This window comes from Diadema antillarum, unplaced genomic scaffold (genome assembly GCF_040938485.1).
Source record: "Diadema antillarum isolate AM-2024a unplaced genomic scaffold, OU_Dant_1.0 seq00000251_RagTag, whole genome shotgun sequence".
Taxonomy (NCBI): domain Eukaryota; kingdom Metazoa; phylum Echinodermata; class Echinoidea; order Diadematoida; family Diadematidae; genus Diadema; species Diadema antillarum.
This window is the reverse complement of record NW_027271295.1, coordinates 258091-274686: the sequence shown is the minus strand read 5'-3', so window position 1 is coordinate 274686 and position 16596 is coordinate 258091. Positions and strand designations below refer to the sequence as shown.

Below are 16596 nucleotides of genomic sequence, written 5' to 3'. Positions count from 1 at the left end.
AAATGTAAAATAGTCTGATAACAGAATGAAAAGATTCAAGTTATTTAGGATTGGGGAGTAAATGGTGATCTGACTGAATTATGGTGGAATGTATTGGTGAATTTTGGAATGCAGAAGGCCGTTGTTAAAATGAGCAAGTAGCTTGTGATGTGTCCATTACAGTAGCATGAAAAGCAGTCGTGTGTACAGTGACAGTAAAGTTTTGCCTACAAGGGACCAGATCAGAAGAACACTGTCCGCACCCCTGTATAGATTATTGCAACCATGAGCACATGATGAATTCTTGTAAACGTTGTCTTTCCCCCCCCCCCCCCCTTCCCAGTTAAACGAAAAAGAGTTGAGCCTTCTGGAGGAGAGGATAAAGCGATCGGGCAAGAAGGCCCCGCCTCCCAAAACAGCGCCCCCACAGGCCCAGAAGAATGCCGAGGAGAAGGCGGCGCAGCGGCAGGAAGTGAAGAAATCCAACCTTCCGTGAGTCTGGCCTATCAAAACTTTGCATGGTTACTGCAGATTCTTAGCACTCTTTTTTTTTGGGGGGGGGGGGTGGGTTGGGTTGTTGATTGGTGTTTTTTTTTTTTTGGTATGGGCAGAGGGTTTCAAAGTTTTTGAAAATTGTAGAGCTGTCTTGGTCAGCCTACTGCAGTATGCCAAATGGTAGTAATATGCTGCCACAATGATCTGTTCGTGGTCACATTATTCTTGAGACAACAATTATTTGCATGTGTGGGGCTGGGTAATTGCGCATCTCTGTTTAAAGAGGCTTGCAGAAAAATTGCAAAAGTATTTGCATATACAAGTATATACAATAAAATATTCAAACCAATCATTTTTATGCTAACAGAAACCATTCTTGGTTGCTTAAATAATGTAATGCTTGCATTTATCTCTCTTTATACGTGATATACATAGCAGAATTATGTATCAATTGTAAAGCAATCATAATACCAGATGCAATTTTTCATATGCATATATATCCCTGTACAGCATAGGTTGCCTTTATAGCGTATAGTCAACTTTTGTGTTATGTCTTTGTGTTGGTTGGAGCTGCAGTATATTTTGCCGAGTTGCATGATCACATTTTTTGATTGCATACTTCTTAGATTATAATATATATACCAATGTATGAATTAGACCAGTTATGCTTGAGTTCAAAATCATTCAAACTCTACATTTATCATTTGAATATGTGCATGCCATATTTAGTCTGACACATTTACTAATAATTTATCATATTTTTCATGTTGATTCATATATATATATATAAAAAATGAGGAAGAAAAACACCTATGTACTGTATGAACTTGCCTGCACACAGACTTTTGAAGTTGTGAGTAGAAAGCATACTGAGATACTTAGGAGCATGATGAATTTCTTTGTACCATATTCAATGGTTGAAGTGAGTGTAATACAATGTACCTGCATTGGTAATGTTGCTGATTGACCATTGTCCTGCAAAATATTACTCGATGACGGCAAAGTTCCGTGTTAGCAACAATGCCCATGCTTGAAAAGAGATCTTTCGTATAGTATATCTGAAGTTGTGGATGGATCCCAGTTCTTTTGTGACAAAAATGACCAAAATGACATCACGTCCACACATGCTTTCTGATTCCGCTAATACATGCAGCCCTGGATGGAGAGATGCCTACAGGTTGGTTACCGAAACACTTTGCCATGAGTTTTACCTCTCAAACTTTCGGACTCTTATCTTCAAAACCGTGTGTTGCCCTATCTTTTTCCCACCACACCTTCTGTGAACATGGCAAAGTTGTCATCGCGTTTGTGCATGCATGTGTGTGCAACAAAGCCCCCTCCCGTCCCTTTCTGGCTTTCTTTCTCACGCTTACTATCTCATTTCATTCTTTCTCACTCTGTCTGTCTTTCTCTTTGTCAGTCTGTCTGTCTGTATGTTTGTCTTTATTTCTTTCCATCCGTCTGTCTGTCACTGTCTGTAGCTCTCTCTATGTGTCTTGTTTTCCCCGAAAGCCCCCCTCCCTTGTTCTTGTTTTCCTTTCTCTGTTTGTCAATACGTGTATGTCTTTATCATTCTGTGTGTCTGTTGTTCTGTCTGTATCTGTCTTTCTATCTGTCTGTCTGTCACAGTCTGTAGGTCTCTCTGTGTGTCTTGTTTCTCCCAGAAGCCCTCCTCTCTCTTGCTCATTTTCCTTTCTCTGTCTGTCTATCTGTCTTTCTGTCTGTCAGTACAAGTATGTCTGTGTCATTTTGTGTTTCTGTTCGTGTTATTCTGTCGGTGTGTCTTTCTGTCTGTCTGTCACCGTCTGTAGGTCTCTCTATGTATCTTTGTTTCTCCCAACAGTCCTACCCCTCCCCCATTCTCTTTGTTCCCCTCCATCCATGTCCCAGTGGATGTACATATTGCCTCCAGATACTTGTACAGTATGTCCCCAAAAAATTACGATCAGATTTTCGAATTGATAACACCCAATATGATTGACCTGTCTAAATGCTACTTCAGGGTCTTGAAATATAACATCTTAGCTCTATTTTGCAGAAAACCCCATTCCATTTGGTTAAGAGGTCACAGAGAAATGTCGAGTGTTGTAAAGCATGTCTTGAGTCTGATTCTTCCAATTTTAGCACTTCGATGCTCTTGTTTGTGAATACAATAGACAGAACTTGGAGGGAACGGATTCCTGACATCCTCTACTCAATTTCTCATTTCTCTTTGACCACTGAAGCAAATCGAATGGGGTTTTCTGTAAGATGTGGGCAATGAGTTATAGTGTCATATCCTGGATTTGTATTTAGATTGATTCACTAATTTTAAAGATATCATTGCGGAGGGTCCTGTTGTAATTTTTTTGGACATACGGTATAATGCGCACACTTGATGTCAATCTTCTTGATGGCGCCATGTGATTTTTCCCCCTAAATTTCCTCTATTTTGCATGATGAATGTATCACACATTTCCTCTCTATGTATAACAAGCATATACAAATTGTCTCCATCATTCATCCACATGATGATATTAGTCTTTTCCTGCTAATCTATTAAACTGTAATTTTATGTATGTATGAATTTAGTCTTGGAACGAACTTCAGCTTTTTGCCCATTCCAGTCCTACCTCCATTCCCCTCCGTATCTCAATCCTTTTGCCTGCGCTTTTTAAAAACGAAACAAATGCAAGATATACTAACAACTGAACAAAGTTCTTGTGCTTGCTTGAATTTGCCTTGAAAAATAAGGCTTCATCTGTTGGAAACTGCAGAGACTCCAACTCTCCCGTTTTCGACGGGAGATCTCCGGCCGAAAGCCCATTTTTGCAAAATCTTCTGTTCTCTCGCTTGAGATTTGATTTCTCCCGCCCTGGCTCTGTGTCCCCCGTTAGACAGGATTTCTTACTCATTACCATTGTATGTTGAAAAATAAGCCTTAGATAGCACGAGAGAGCATCTACAACCCTAGAGCTTGGACCCCGGCCGCAGGAGACTTCACGCACATCACATTGGAGTCTCCCGTTTGCTAGGGGTTTCAGGCGGGAGAATCTCCAGATCAGAAGGTGCTTGGGGTTGGAGTCTCTGAAACTGTGTTTGTTTCTTTGCTCAAGGAATGGATGGCTGTTAAATATATTGACAGTGCTGGGAAATATTACATTCCTGCTGGGCTAAGTGTATATAATAATCAAGAAGACCCCTTGGCTTGTGAGATTTTGAAATTAAATGACAGTGTTATCTTTACAGTACACTATACACGTACATCGGGTGAGAGGAGTGTAATATATCGAAATGAAGGTAATTGTAAATTTGCCCTCTCCTAAACGAGAATGATGAAATGAAAACATGCGAATATTATGTTGAGGTATTAAAAGAAAAACTTTGTGTTAAACTACAGTACCTCGATCTGCAAACTAAAATACATGCGCGAAAGTTTCCACTTTTTAGATGTTTCGGAGACTCCCAAATGTTCATGGAATTGAAAAGTATTCACTGCTAGGACCTGTGACTTTCTGTTGCATGAAATGTGCTGACTTTAAAGGGGAAGGCTAGTAACTGATCAGTGGGAATCAGTGGAAATGCTGGGAGATGATTGTTCCAATCCTTATGGGATTCATTCAAGAGTTCATTGTATATCTATTGTTGTGTGAAAATGATTTGCTTCAGAATGGTCTCATATTCAAGTAATGTGCAGTTTAATGCTTCCAGGTTAGCGTCCCTGGTCAGTGACGGAGCATTAATCTGCACATTACTTGAATATGAGACCGTTCTGAAGCAAATCATTTTCACACAACAATAGATATACAATGAACTCTTGAATGAATCCCATAAGGATTGGAACAATCATCTCCCAGCATTTCCACTGATTCCCACTGATCAGTTACTATCCTTCCCCTTTAAGTGCATCATGTGTCTCTGCTTTTCATGTGTGTGATTCTGTATAATACAAACTGTGGCGAGTCATTGAAGAAATGTGGACACCCTCGTTTGCAAAGCATTATGAGATATTTGAATTGATGTGTACACTCTGACTGACATACACTTGACCATTGTTAGTGGTCCACCATAGCGATTCCCAAAGTGCTTGATATTGAAAATTTACAGTAGCTCAGGAAAATAGACTGTCAAATATTTCAAGTGGTTGTAATAAGTCAGACATAACAATTGACAAGGTTCAGCATTTTCCTACTTTTTCATCTCATTTTGGTCGTTACTGGTGGAAAAGAGGCTTTACTTTCCACTATGATCATTTTGGTAGTGATTTAAAAATATTGTGGATGCTTGGCTTCAAATGACGGAGCTTTGTAACCACTTTTGATAAGGGATTCTTGTTCCTTGTGAAACCATGGTGGAAAGTGAAGCCATGACTTTGTGTTTGTAACAGATGACATTTTCTTGAGTGCAAACAAGGTTTAATGGTCCTTGGGTAATTTGTCATTTTCAGAGTGCCCTCATCAACCCTTCTTTTACATCATGACAAATGTGGATACCATTATTCATACGACAAGGCTAGGTGTAGTTGATAGTGTCAGTCCATATACTCTATTGTGCTTTCAGCACTGTGTGTCGTATCAGTATTATATACTTTGTGTATGCTACATTGTACATTGGTCCAGGGCTCGACACTAACGGTGGCCCGGTGGCCCAGGGCCACCAAAAATGAAAGTCGGGCCACCAAATTTCAGAAAAGGGCAAATTTGGTGGCCCACCTCGGGCCACCAAAATATTTTGAAAAGTGTGTCAATAAATTCATAACTTTTTGCGCCGGAAATGCACAAATGCATGCAGTGAGTGTGCGAATTATAAAAAAAATGGACTTTTATCAATGTTTTTTTTTTTCGGGCCACCAAATTTTTCTCTCGGGCCACCAAAAATTTGAAATTGATGATTTTGGTGGCCCCATCGGGCCACCGAAAAATAAAGTTAGTGTCGAGCCCTGTTGGTCATTGACATAAATTATATGTGACAGAGAATTTTCACTCGTCATGGCTACATTTCACTGAATCGTCACCACTGGGCTCCCCATATCCATAAAAAAGTTGCTATGATATCAACTCTTGCTGCAATGGCAAAATGCCTCAGAAAACGACAAAAGGATCCCACTACCTGTTCGGCTGTTGCTTTTCAATGAGAAGTTGCCATTTGTGGCAAGAGTTGCTTTCCTAACATCTTTCACCACTTGAGGGCCAGAATTCTCCCAACCTTGTACATACACGTGTGTGCTGTGCCCAAATCTGTTCTTCTGGCGATCCCTCTCTTTCTGTAATCTTTGTGACTCTACCTTCCCGCTTCTTGTCTCGTTTTGATTCATAATCTTCGTGCCTACTCTGACATGCATGTTGATCTCTTTATTATTATTATTGCTTGTTGATTCTGAATGCCCACTAACTGTATTATTTTGTATGCCAAGGATGTTCATGAGAGTGTCTTGACTAGCAATGCTGTCAAAGTAATTAGAGTACAAATACACTGTAGATTGCTAAAAACGTTCATGCCGGAAAGTATGAACTCAGATTTCGGTTCATGTTGTCCTTATGATGAGTCTTTTTTTTTTTCTTCTTCTTTGTAGAATTATTGGTTCATACATATTACAAAGAGTAGGGCATTTTTTTGTCCCAAATCAAAATTAGGTCTTTGCAGTTACTTATAAATTCTATGTGAAGAATTGCCTCGTATTTCAAGTATTTGTTGAACAAAATCAAATCATACAACCACTTGTGATAGTTTTCCCCAAAACAGAGTGCAGATTGAAATCATGAGTAGGCTTGTACACATGAAAATGGTCAGGAGAATGTTGTGTTTACGATCAAATCCAAATGATTTGGAGGCTTTGAAATCTTTAATCCTGAACTTTACCTGCTTTGGATAGGAACCCTGGCAAGGGTCAGCGGCCGGCTACGGCACCCTCCAGGGCCCCATCAGGCCATCCGTCGGTGCCCAAGGTCTTCTCGCTGGAACTTGACCGTCTTGGACTCAATGATGACGAGGGCGACGTCAAGCTGCCGCAGCTGGAGGACACGACGGCAGTCCAGGAACTCCTGGAGGAACCCGTAGTGCTCCCAAAGAGAAAGTGAGGCCATATTCTTGTGATGCATGTTATAGCTACAATATCCTTACAGTACACTGAGTGGATACCAGTCACATCACATCCATAGATTTTTACTCAGAAAGCTTCCCTCTTCTGTCAACTCCCCCCTCCCCCCACCCCGACTAAAAACAAAACAAACACATGCACACAATTAAAACCAATGACACTTATCTGGTTTAAGGGAAATATATGCAATGTGTTTCCAGTATTCTCGTATCTTGACCTCCCCATAATAAAACCAGTGTATATTTACTTTAAACATGGCTAGACAGACTCTCAACCCACCAAAATATAGATTTGGTGGCCCGACACCAAATGTTTGTGGCCCTGGGCCACAGGTAATGTGAAACCCTAGTAAAGAACTGCAGTGGGAAGAAGCATTTTTGTATGTATATGATAGTAATCACCTTTTCATAGAAGATGGAATAAATTATTAATAATGAATCTGTCAATCCATCACTCACTCACTCAGTCAATCGATCAATCAATCAATCAATTAATCAATCACTCACTCATTTGATAATCAACCAATTTATCAACCAATCACTCGCTCACTCAGTCAAACGATCAATTACCCAATGAAGCCAATCAATCTATGAATGGATAAGTCAATGAATGATTGAATGAATCAGTGAATCAATCACTCAGGCAATGAATTCATAAACCAATCCGTGAATCAATCAACCCAGCACATACTCACCCACTCACATCCTCACTCACTCAATGAAGTGATGCACTAATGAATGAATGAATGAATGAATGAATGAATGAATGTCTCAATTAGTGATTTAATGTAAAGATCAATCACTTAATCAATGAATTATTCCATCCGTTTGCAGAGTCCAAAAGCCAGCACTGCCCTCAATGATGCAGCTGAACTTCATGATCTCACAGGTGGCCAGCAACGAAATCGCCATCAGCATACAGGCCTTGGCTCAGGTGAGGATGATGTAGTCCCATCTATTTCAGTATGCGTATTCTTTTGTGCTAGTAGTACAATGCTAAACTAGCTCTTTGTTTTGTTTTTGCTTGTTTTATTTATTCAAACACAGATAATGTCAGTCAGCCTCAAGGCTGTTCGTCATCAAGTCATTATATACTGATAATAACAATAAATATTCATATTTCAAAAAATGTGTAATAGTTATTGATTCTCTATGTGCTTGAAATAAAATATATACAGTCATAAATGTCTTGACAGATAGGTTTTCAGAATGAAGTATGTAGTTGTACATGTATACATTTGTACATTCATGAGCAAATTTAAAGGTTTGTTAGTATGACAACAAAATTCTCACTTTCCCTCCCCCATCCCTCATTTTCATCTGTAAAAGCTGGATGAGATCCTGAAAGAGCCCGAGAGGTCAAAGGTCATGATGGACCACGTGGACCAGCTGCTCGTGGCAACATCACTCCAGCTGAGGATGGCGTTCAGCAAGCACATGGGGGACCAGATCACCTCCAAGGATGTCATTCGCATGTACCGCTGCCTGGTTGCTCTCCTTGTCTCAGTAAGTCAAAAATAGAAAAGAAAGCGGGAAAAGCACAATGAAAAACAAAAGAAATCTCCTCCCCACATACTGTAATACCAGAAGCATTCTTGAATTGGAGCTGACTGCCTTTTTTTGCAACTTGAATCTTTTGCAAATCAGTGTTGGCATTCAGAATATTCCTTGTGTAAACAAACACTTTCGTGAATCTTGGATCCTTGCAAAATTTGTGAAAGTTTCATGCTCGCAAAAATGTATGGTTTTACAGTAACAAATTTTTGTTACAATGGCATTGACAGCCGTGAAGACTATACCTTGTTCCATGTTAAATTGTTTCCATCATTTGATGCTGCATTAATGGCGTTACCTTTGACCGCTGTCTGTCTGACCTACCCTGCAGGTATTCCAGAACACAAGCCTGAGCCAACAGGCCTCCAAGGACGTCCTCTGCGACCTCATCAACGGCCTGATCACCGTGCTGATCGACGACCGCCTCATGGCGTTCGACGAGGGCCCCCAGGTGGTGCGGTCGGTCAACGTCGTCATGGCCAAGGTGGTGGAGAACGCCGATCACAACGCTGCCATCGGGTGAGTTGAGTCACAGTCAGTCGTACCTATCAAGAACCCGACGATGTTTTAGCTCTCCCACATGATGGCACTCAAGAGGAAGTCTATCCTGAAATTATGTTGCATTGTATGAAAATGGTAAAATCAGAGGAGTAAATCTGTGAAAATTTTTTGGTGTATGACACACTGCCTTTATCAATTTTTATAGCAAAGCGAGTTAATGAATAACGAGTAATATGGAACAAGGAAAAGCTTCCTATTTTTTTTTAAAAGTAAGATTATCCAAGGTGATAATCAGCAATAGATAAAAGAAAAGAAAAAAAAAGAAGGGGGGGGACTGGTTGTTGAAGAATTTCTCTATTCAGACATTCCATTTTGAAAACACCTTTTGGCCAAATCATCTGACCTTTGACCTGATGTGTTTCCTGTGCAGAGCCCTGATCAAGCTTCTTCAAGAGTGCGTGGCTCACGAGAGCAGTTCCACCAAATTTGTACAACTGATCATGAAGGTGAGTTAACTTTTGCCAAGAAGACATGGTAAAATCATTGAGGTCGTAATATCCAAGGTTAACTCTTTATGACTGAAGCATTTCCAAAAAATTAAAGATGCGTCTGGCAATGTTCTGTGGCAGACTTTAGAGGCATTGCTATATTTTTCTCTCATGTTGTTTTCGAACTGTATATGTGTATTTGATAGAAAGTTTATCGTGTAGGTACATACTTGGGACATTTTTTTTAAACCAAACTTGAAATGACACTTTGCATCATGCTCCTGTTCCTCCTCTCCAGTGTCTATGGCGATTGGTGAGGATGATGCCCAACATCATCAATGAGCTCAACGTGGACCGCATCCTGCTGGACCTCCACCTCTTCCTCAAAGCCTTCCCCTCCTCCGTCTGGCGGGACCGGCCCAGCGACACCCCGCTACGCACCGTCAAGACCATCCTCCACTCCCTGGCCAAGATTCTCGGCCAGAAGGTAAGGGCAGGGAGCAAGAGAGGAGAGAGATTTGGTGATCGTTGTAGGAGTCTCTAGTTGGTAGTCTTAAGAAAACCAAACCTATTGACACCAATAAGACGATAGTGATGTAAAGGGCATACTTATAAGAAAGTCATTTACCGTTTCATCTCGTCGCTCTTAAAAACCATAGAAACAATCACAAGAAAACCTTCTTAAACTCTGTACATGTTGTATTCGTTTATCGTCTCATTTGCACTGTTTGTGACATTTCAAATCTGATATGGAATTGAATTGAAATGAATTGAAAGGTATTTTATTGAGCAATTTAGTATTTGGATGTTACATCGAAGAATTATTCCTATCAGCATTGTCATTATCACTATCATCATCATCATTGTCACTGTCATCATCATCATCACTATCATCACTACCATCATCACTGAAATCATTACCGTCATTGTCATCTTTGATGTCCTGTTTCACAATCATCATTACCTTGTTTATGATCATGCACGCTTGCCTGTGGGAGCGCTGCCATAGCAACCCACTGATGATTTCCAATCCCGTCTCTTCCTCCTCTTCTCTCTCTCCCAAGGTCCTGAACCACCTGACCCTGATCTCGGACCCCAAGGACTCCGAGGTGGAGTCCTACCTCAAGAAGGTCCTCCGGAGCTCCAGCACCAGCAGCACTGGGAGCAGCTCCAGCAACGACCACATCAACGGCTCGGCCGCCGACGCTGTCAGGTCCCACTCTGACGTGAGTTCCTCATTCCTCGGATGAGAGGGATTCTCAGGTCTCATGTACACAGTCAAGCCTGCCTCAGCTGCCACCTGCCACATATGACCACTAAATAATTCCCCCCCCCTCCCTCCCGAGAGAAAAGCCATGTTAAAGAACCTGTCTATAGTGGTCACATTTTTTGTCTCCTTTGGATGGCCGCTATAGACAGGTTTGACTGTATATTTGTAGGCAGGATGAGGGGTTGCGGCTCAGTGGTTAAGACAGAAGACACTCAAGCTTGAGGTCTGTGGTTCAAGTCCACAGGCGGTCTTGGTAGGCTCTGTGATAGGCAGGGCACTTTATCTCAGTTTCCTTGACCATCAAAGGCAATGCATAGCCATACGTTCCCATGGTTTCGTGCTGATGAGTGGTTGAGTGCATCTTTAGTGGTCATGAAAGACTTAACTAAAAATGTGTGACATTCAAAGTCTGGAAAAATTATTTTCTTGCTGTCATACTCTAGAGGAGAACTTGACCACAAAAGATCTTTTTATTTCTCTCTCTCTCTCTCTCTAAAGTCAGATGGGTGAATGATTGATTTCTACCAATAATCCAATCTTTTCTGAATTGTCCGTGTCTTCTTTACTTTCATACTGCTTTTGAATGTTTACCGTCATTCAGAGAAACGCCAAGGATTCACCACGGAGAGGACCCCCCAAGACCAACGACCTCCTCGCCCACATCTTCCAGAAGATTGGATCCAACAAAAACTCGAGAGAGGTAATGGCACTCAGGAACTTGACTTATCTTTCTGTATGTTATTTCTGTAATATGCATAATCCAGTTCATATACAAATGTACATGTAGAAAGTGAAGAATACTGTAAGACTAAAAGTTTCATGTGCATGAAATTTTTGTCACAGATTTTGTGAGGAGCTAAGATTAGTGAAAGTAAAACGTGTATACATGATGCACTGAATGCTAGCATATGTACATGTAGTATACTTATGATTTTTCATGCTAGGCAATTCATGAAAGTTTCATGCTGTTACAAAGACCATTAGCTCCCATTTGCAAATGTTTGTGGTCGCAGTAAAAAGTGAAAAGGGGCAGCCAATCAATGCAGCATCATTTTGAAGGATTTTATTTGCTGAATGCATCTGTTGGATTGACTCTGATTAACCCTTTCCGTGCCAGGGACTTTGGACATTGTATACAATGCTGTGGGATTTTTCTGTGCAAATCAGTACTCACAGCACACAAAGGGTTTATACACATCGATGCCTTGAAATCTGCATCGTGGGGAATTAAAAGTTGTGAAAATGGTGTGCGTATCTCTGCCAGGTTTTTATCAATCATGTGCCCCTCTGCTCTGTCTGGTGGATTTTGTATCAAAAGCACATTGTCACTTTTCTCTGAACCCATGCTAAAGCATCACATCTCCCACTTCCTTGGGTGAAAAGAATCTGGAATTGCATTAAAGCTCTTGACGGTAATGGGGTACATAAGGAAATAACAAGTTTTGAAAACTCGCCGCGATCATTTCCCTCAGGGTCTCGCGGAACTATACGAGTTCAAGCAGAAGTACCCCGACGTCGACATCGACCCGTTCCTGAAGAAGACGTCGCAGTACTTCCAGTCGTACATCAACCAGGGACTGCAGAACATCGCCAAGGAGAAAGGGGAGAGGACTTTCCCCACCACCAACGTGACGGTCAAGCCGGCCCCCCAACAGGAGAATAACCCAGGTGTGTGGCCAAATTTGCAGCAGCGGGTGACCACTTGCTAACAGATGGTATCTCATATCTAGAGACGCCAACTGTTACTACACTGTTTACTGTGCTTCGCTAAAATCACAGCAAGTTTCATGGAAACTACCACCAACTGCACCTAGAAACATCCTTGTAAAAAGTGCCATATAAATGCAGATATTATCATTATTATTATTATTATTAACTGTTTTCCCAAGTTGTAATACTACATATGCTGTATACGTGCATGGTGTCTAATATTATTAAGGAAAGGTGAAAATGTTGATTTTCTGCCAAAAATGCATCTTTTCAGTCTTCAGGGGGGCATTTCATGAAGCAGTTTAGTTGGATATTTTTCTGACAAACTGTTACAAGCTACAGAAATCCTTGCATCTGATTGGCTGAGAGCAAATTTGTCCGACAACTTTGTCGGACAAAATGCTTCATGAAATGCCCCCCAGAATACTGCAGTGTTTTCTTACAAGGTTGGCACTCCTGCACATCTGCAAATTAATTTCTTTGGCTGTAAAAATAAAACAAAGAAAATAAAAACAACAGCAAACAAACATAGAAACAAAAATGGCAATGAAGGCAATGATGCAGAAGTTTGCCGAAAATTGCAACAGATCAAGTGATCATGCGAAATCTTAGTTCTTAGAAATGTATGTTCACAGAATTTCAACAGCATGTGGATTCTTCCAGTGATGTCTAGTGGCTAATGAAACCATGATCCCCCTTCCCCCACCATATCATACTGAGCAGATGTGTCATACAGTGAGCATTCCATCTTTAAAAGAAGGCATAAGTTGCGAAGAATGTGGTAAATGAAGTTGCAGTTTAATTTCAGTCACAATTACGGTAATTATCAGAACATGGAGCATATAATAAAAACAAACAAACACAAAAACAGAAAGTTTATGACACTTTTTCAGTCACTTTTCTCACTACAAGCAATAGTGGTTGAGAATCAGAGCAAAATTTGACCGAGTCTTTATCAAAATTGATGTGTGCTATCCATTGTACCTGCATTTCAAGAACCATAGTGACGAAATGAGTACTATCCGTGTTCGGTAGAAGAATTAGTGATACTCTTGCCTTCGAGACAAGATTCAGCAAATTCGTGTTACAGGAGTGAATATTTTTTTGAGTCGCTAATTTTGATCATATTTTGAAGAATATACACCATGTAATTATACAGTATCTAAAGCTGCAAGATCCCAACTTTTAAAGGTGCTGCTTACCATTGGGAGCAGTGATTCAAAAATGTTTGATATATCACATTTGATGCATATGTGTAGGTCAGTTGTATCACAAAACATCTTACGGGCTACCATATAAAAATTTTGCTATAAAGCCTAAAATATAAGGAGATATCACTATTCTTCTCAATAAACCATAACTGTAGACGGTTTAGTGTGGAAACATCCTTATTGTATCTATTGTTCACATTTCATGCTTTTCACAATACTTAATATTGATTATACTGATTAAATTTTTTACATTGCTTGTTTCTTTCCCTGATTCACATTCAAGAACTATTTTGAAGCATTAAAGCCAGGTCTTTGTTTCATGCGCAAATGGTAAATAATGCCTTTAATATCTGTATATAAATGTCTGAAAATTCAACATCTTGATATCTTAACGTTGAATACCTCAGCAGTCGAACAGATCGTGACCTCTGACCCCCACCCCACGGGGATGAGCAAGGAGAACGAGCCAATCAGCGATGTGCTGGGTCGCATCAAGGTCCTGCGAGCCCGCTGCGGCCTGGAGAACTCGCAGGAGGGCGTGGTGGGGGACCACCCCATCAAGACAGTTGCCCCGCCCAAACAAGAAATGACCGCACCCATTCCCACCATGGAAAGCAAAGAGCCACTGGTAAGTGGAAACTATTCCACCTTAGGGTGGGCCATTCAGCATCTTTATAAAAGAAAATGTATACACTTACATATATATATATATACCCTCATTTTAGAACCTTCCATTCTGTGTGACTCCATTTACGCTATCTATTTCAACTAATAAAAAGACATTTCATAGTAGTGATGTAGTTACGATCCCTGCGTTCACATTAGTCCCCGCGATGCGGGGACAGCCACAAGAGATCTTATCTCTTTTACGACTGACCGTTCACATTGGTATCTCATCTGTCCCCGAGCTGTGGGGGCAATTGGGGCTTGGGGCGAGCCCTGCCAGGCATAGCGCATGCGCACATTTGATGACCACAGCTGGACGCTATCGATTTCGCCCCAAGGTCACTCTCCCCTCTAAATCTTGTCCCCGTACCCGACTTGTTTGGCGGCGACGGAGGGGGGGGGGGGGTTGGGACAAGTCCCAGTGAGCGTTCACATTATGGTTTTGGAGGAGAAAGTCCCACAGCTCGGGACTTTCCCCGCGTCGCGGGGACCAATGTGAACGCGGGGAATGTTGTGTTATTTTAAGCCATATCGTATTCCCCATAAAACATGAAATTGTTCATTACATACCTGTAGCAATTTCATAATTTATATATTCACCATTTGTGGACCATCTTATGGGCTTGATCATAGTCGACCACACACAAGTCGAAGAAGTATTCGACCTTGATTGATAGAAACACATGTTACATTTTATTTTATGAGTCAAAATTCACGGAAGTCAAATGATTTTGTCAGGTCCCTGTGGGATTTGACTTAGGCGAGGTTGACTGTACTCTCTACTAACCGGTTTAGACCAATCATGGAGTTTAATGGAGACGCGTTTGTCTTGCCGACCATGCCCTATGGGCAAAGTCGAGTTTCTCTTTCTTGTACACTATTCTGGCAATGTTAACAGAAATCAATTCTGGAAGATATACAACAGTGACATAATGAGTAGGGATGGCACTTTAACTTTTGCACCAGTAACAGATTTTATGAAAACTATGTTGTCATTTATTTATTTATTTATTTATTTATTTATTTATCTATTTGTTTATTTATTTAGCTGGAGATATATTTGAAACCTCTAATATGAATTCGTTAATTCTGTGTGATACAAATTATGCAAGATTGTACTTTTATTTTTGTCTATGCTACACATCAAATTGTTTTGAAGTTTGTACAATTTGATCAGAAATAAAATCCTGTAAAATCAAGATGACATTGTATAAATATAAAAAGAGTGTGGGAACAATAGGTCATGTAACAATGTATTGAATGATTTTTTTTTCTCGTAATTATATTGATACAGATGCATTTAAACAAGCATATTAGATTACGAGGATCACAATGTTTCTTGATAATCGTGGGTTTTGTGATTCCTTTCAAATTTCCATTTTACTGCCAGTTTGAAGAAAATAGAAGACAGAAGCCAGCAGACAGTTGCCACATTCAGTGCTGGCGACAATCTCATATAATCCCTAGGGTGACAAGATCTCGTATTTAGAAAGTTCAGGAGAGTTGGGGGGGGGGGGGGGGAGGGAACTCTTGCAATAAAATATACATGTATGAAGATATGTAGGTGGTATAGCTTTTGGACTTGATTTGTACTTTGTTGTAACAAGATTTAATTATAATTTTGTGTATTGTAACGAGAATGCACTGTATGTGCCAGTTGAGATATGAGCTCTTACCACCTTTGGGATGATGATATTTTTATTAAAGTGTGACAAAAAGAGTGCGCCCATCCTCCTTGAATTCTAGCAGCACAAAAACCAAGAGGGAGTAGCAAAAAGTATCACACTAACCTCCTTTTGCTTATAAACTGTATCATGTGACCATCATGCTATTCCCAATCATGCCTTCCCATCATGCACCACGCAGCGAGCAGACGGGCACCATTTCGTCCCGGAGAGGGTAAGCAGCGTTGTAGCTGCCGCTTGCATGTGTTTGTCTGCCTATTAAACTGTTGTATGCCTCATCTACTGATAATAATTACCTGTCTAACTGATTTCCCAGTGACCCTTTTTTTTCTCCTAACTTCAGGGGTGTGAGACTTATTCAAACTTTTGTTTACTCTGCCCAAAATCCACTTTTCAGACTTTTTGGCAAATCAAATGCATTGAAATCTTCACAGTTTCATGCTAGATTTTACTTCAGACATTTTTATTCATAAGTTTCAGATTTTGTAAGACTTTTTTTTTTTCTGCAACTACTCTCACACCCCTGTAACTTGAAGTGCTTGGCGAAATTTCTTCAGTTAATGCTATGCTGTGTTGTTAGAGCTGAAGGAATTGTTCTTTTTCCCCCAGACCGTTCTTGACTGCACTTTGAATGTGTAAGATGGAAGCATTGTATTATCAAATTTAAACTAGAAATTAATTCATAGCAGTGCTCAAGAAAGAGGAATTGTCAATGATTATTCTAGTTTGCCTGAATTTTGACTGAGAGCATGACCACTTTTTTTTTTTTAATAGGGGGAGGGGTGGGGTAGGTGGGTTCTGTTGATGACATTAAATGGCTTTGATTCATTACAGATCATTGTAACCTGACCGTGTTGATCACGAAGAAAGAACTACAGTCATCCTTGCCTAGGTCAAATCTATTTGGACTGAAGAAATAGCTTCAACTAAGAGAGAAAAAAATTAACTTAAGAGGGATTACA

The 16596-nt window shown here is 40.4% G+C and overlaps 1 protein-coding gene across 1 annotated transcript in view; it reads left to right on the top strand.

Annotated features, from left to right (window-relative positions):
• LOC139729720 (cytoskeleton-associated protein 5-like) overlaps window positions 1-16596 on the top strand; it is a 36872-nt gene that overhangs the window by 18449 nt on the left and 1827 nt on the right. The window contains exons 16-28 of the mRNA XM_071640649.1: window positions 323-471; window positions 1628-1651; window positions 6326-6526; window positions 7384-7483; window positions 7879-8055; window positions 8435-8622; window positions 9035-9110; window positions 9391-9579; window positions 10157-10318; window positions 10964-11062; window positions 11835-12030; window positions 13694-13911; window positions 15816-15848. Coding sequence (XP_071496750.1) covers window positions 323-471; window positions 1628-1651; window positions 6326-6526; window positions 7384-7483; window positions 7879-8055; window positions 8435-8622; window positions 9035-9110; window positions 9391-9579; window positions 10157-10318; window positions 10964-11062; window positions 11835-12030; window positions 13694-13911; window positions 15816-15848 — 1812 coding nt within the window. The remainder of the gene's footprint in view (window positions 1-322; window positions 472-1627; window positions 1652-6325; window positions 6527-7383; window positions 7484-7878; window positions 8056-8434; window positions 8623-9034; window positions 9111-9390; window positions 9580-10156; window positions 10319-10963; window positions 11063-11834; window positions 12031-13693; window positions 13912-15815; window positions 15849-16596) is intronic.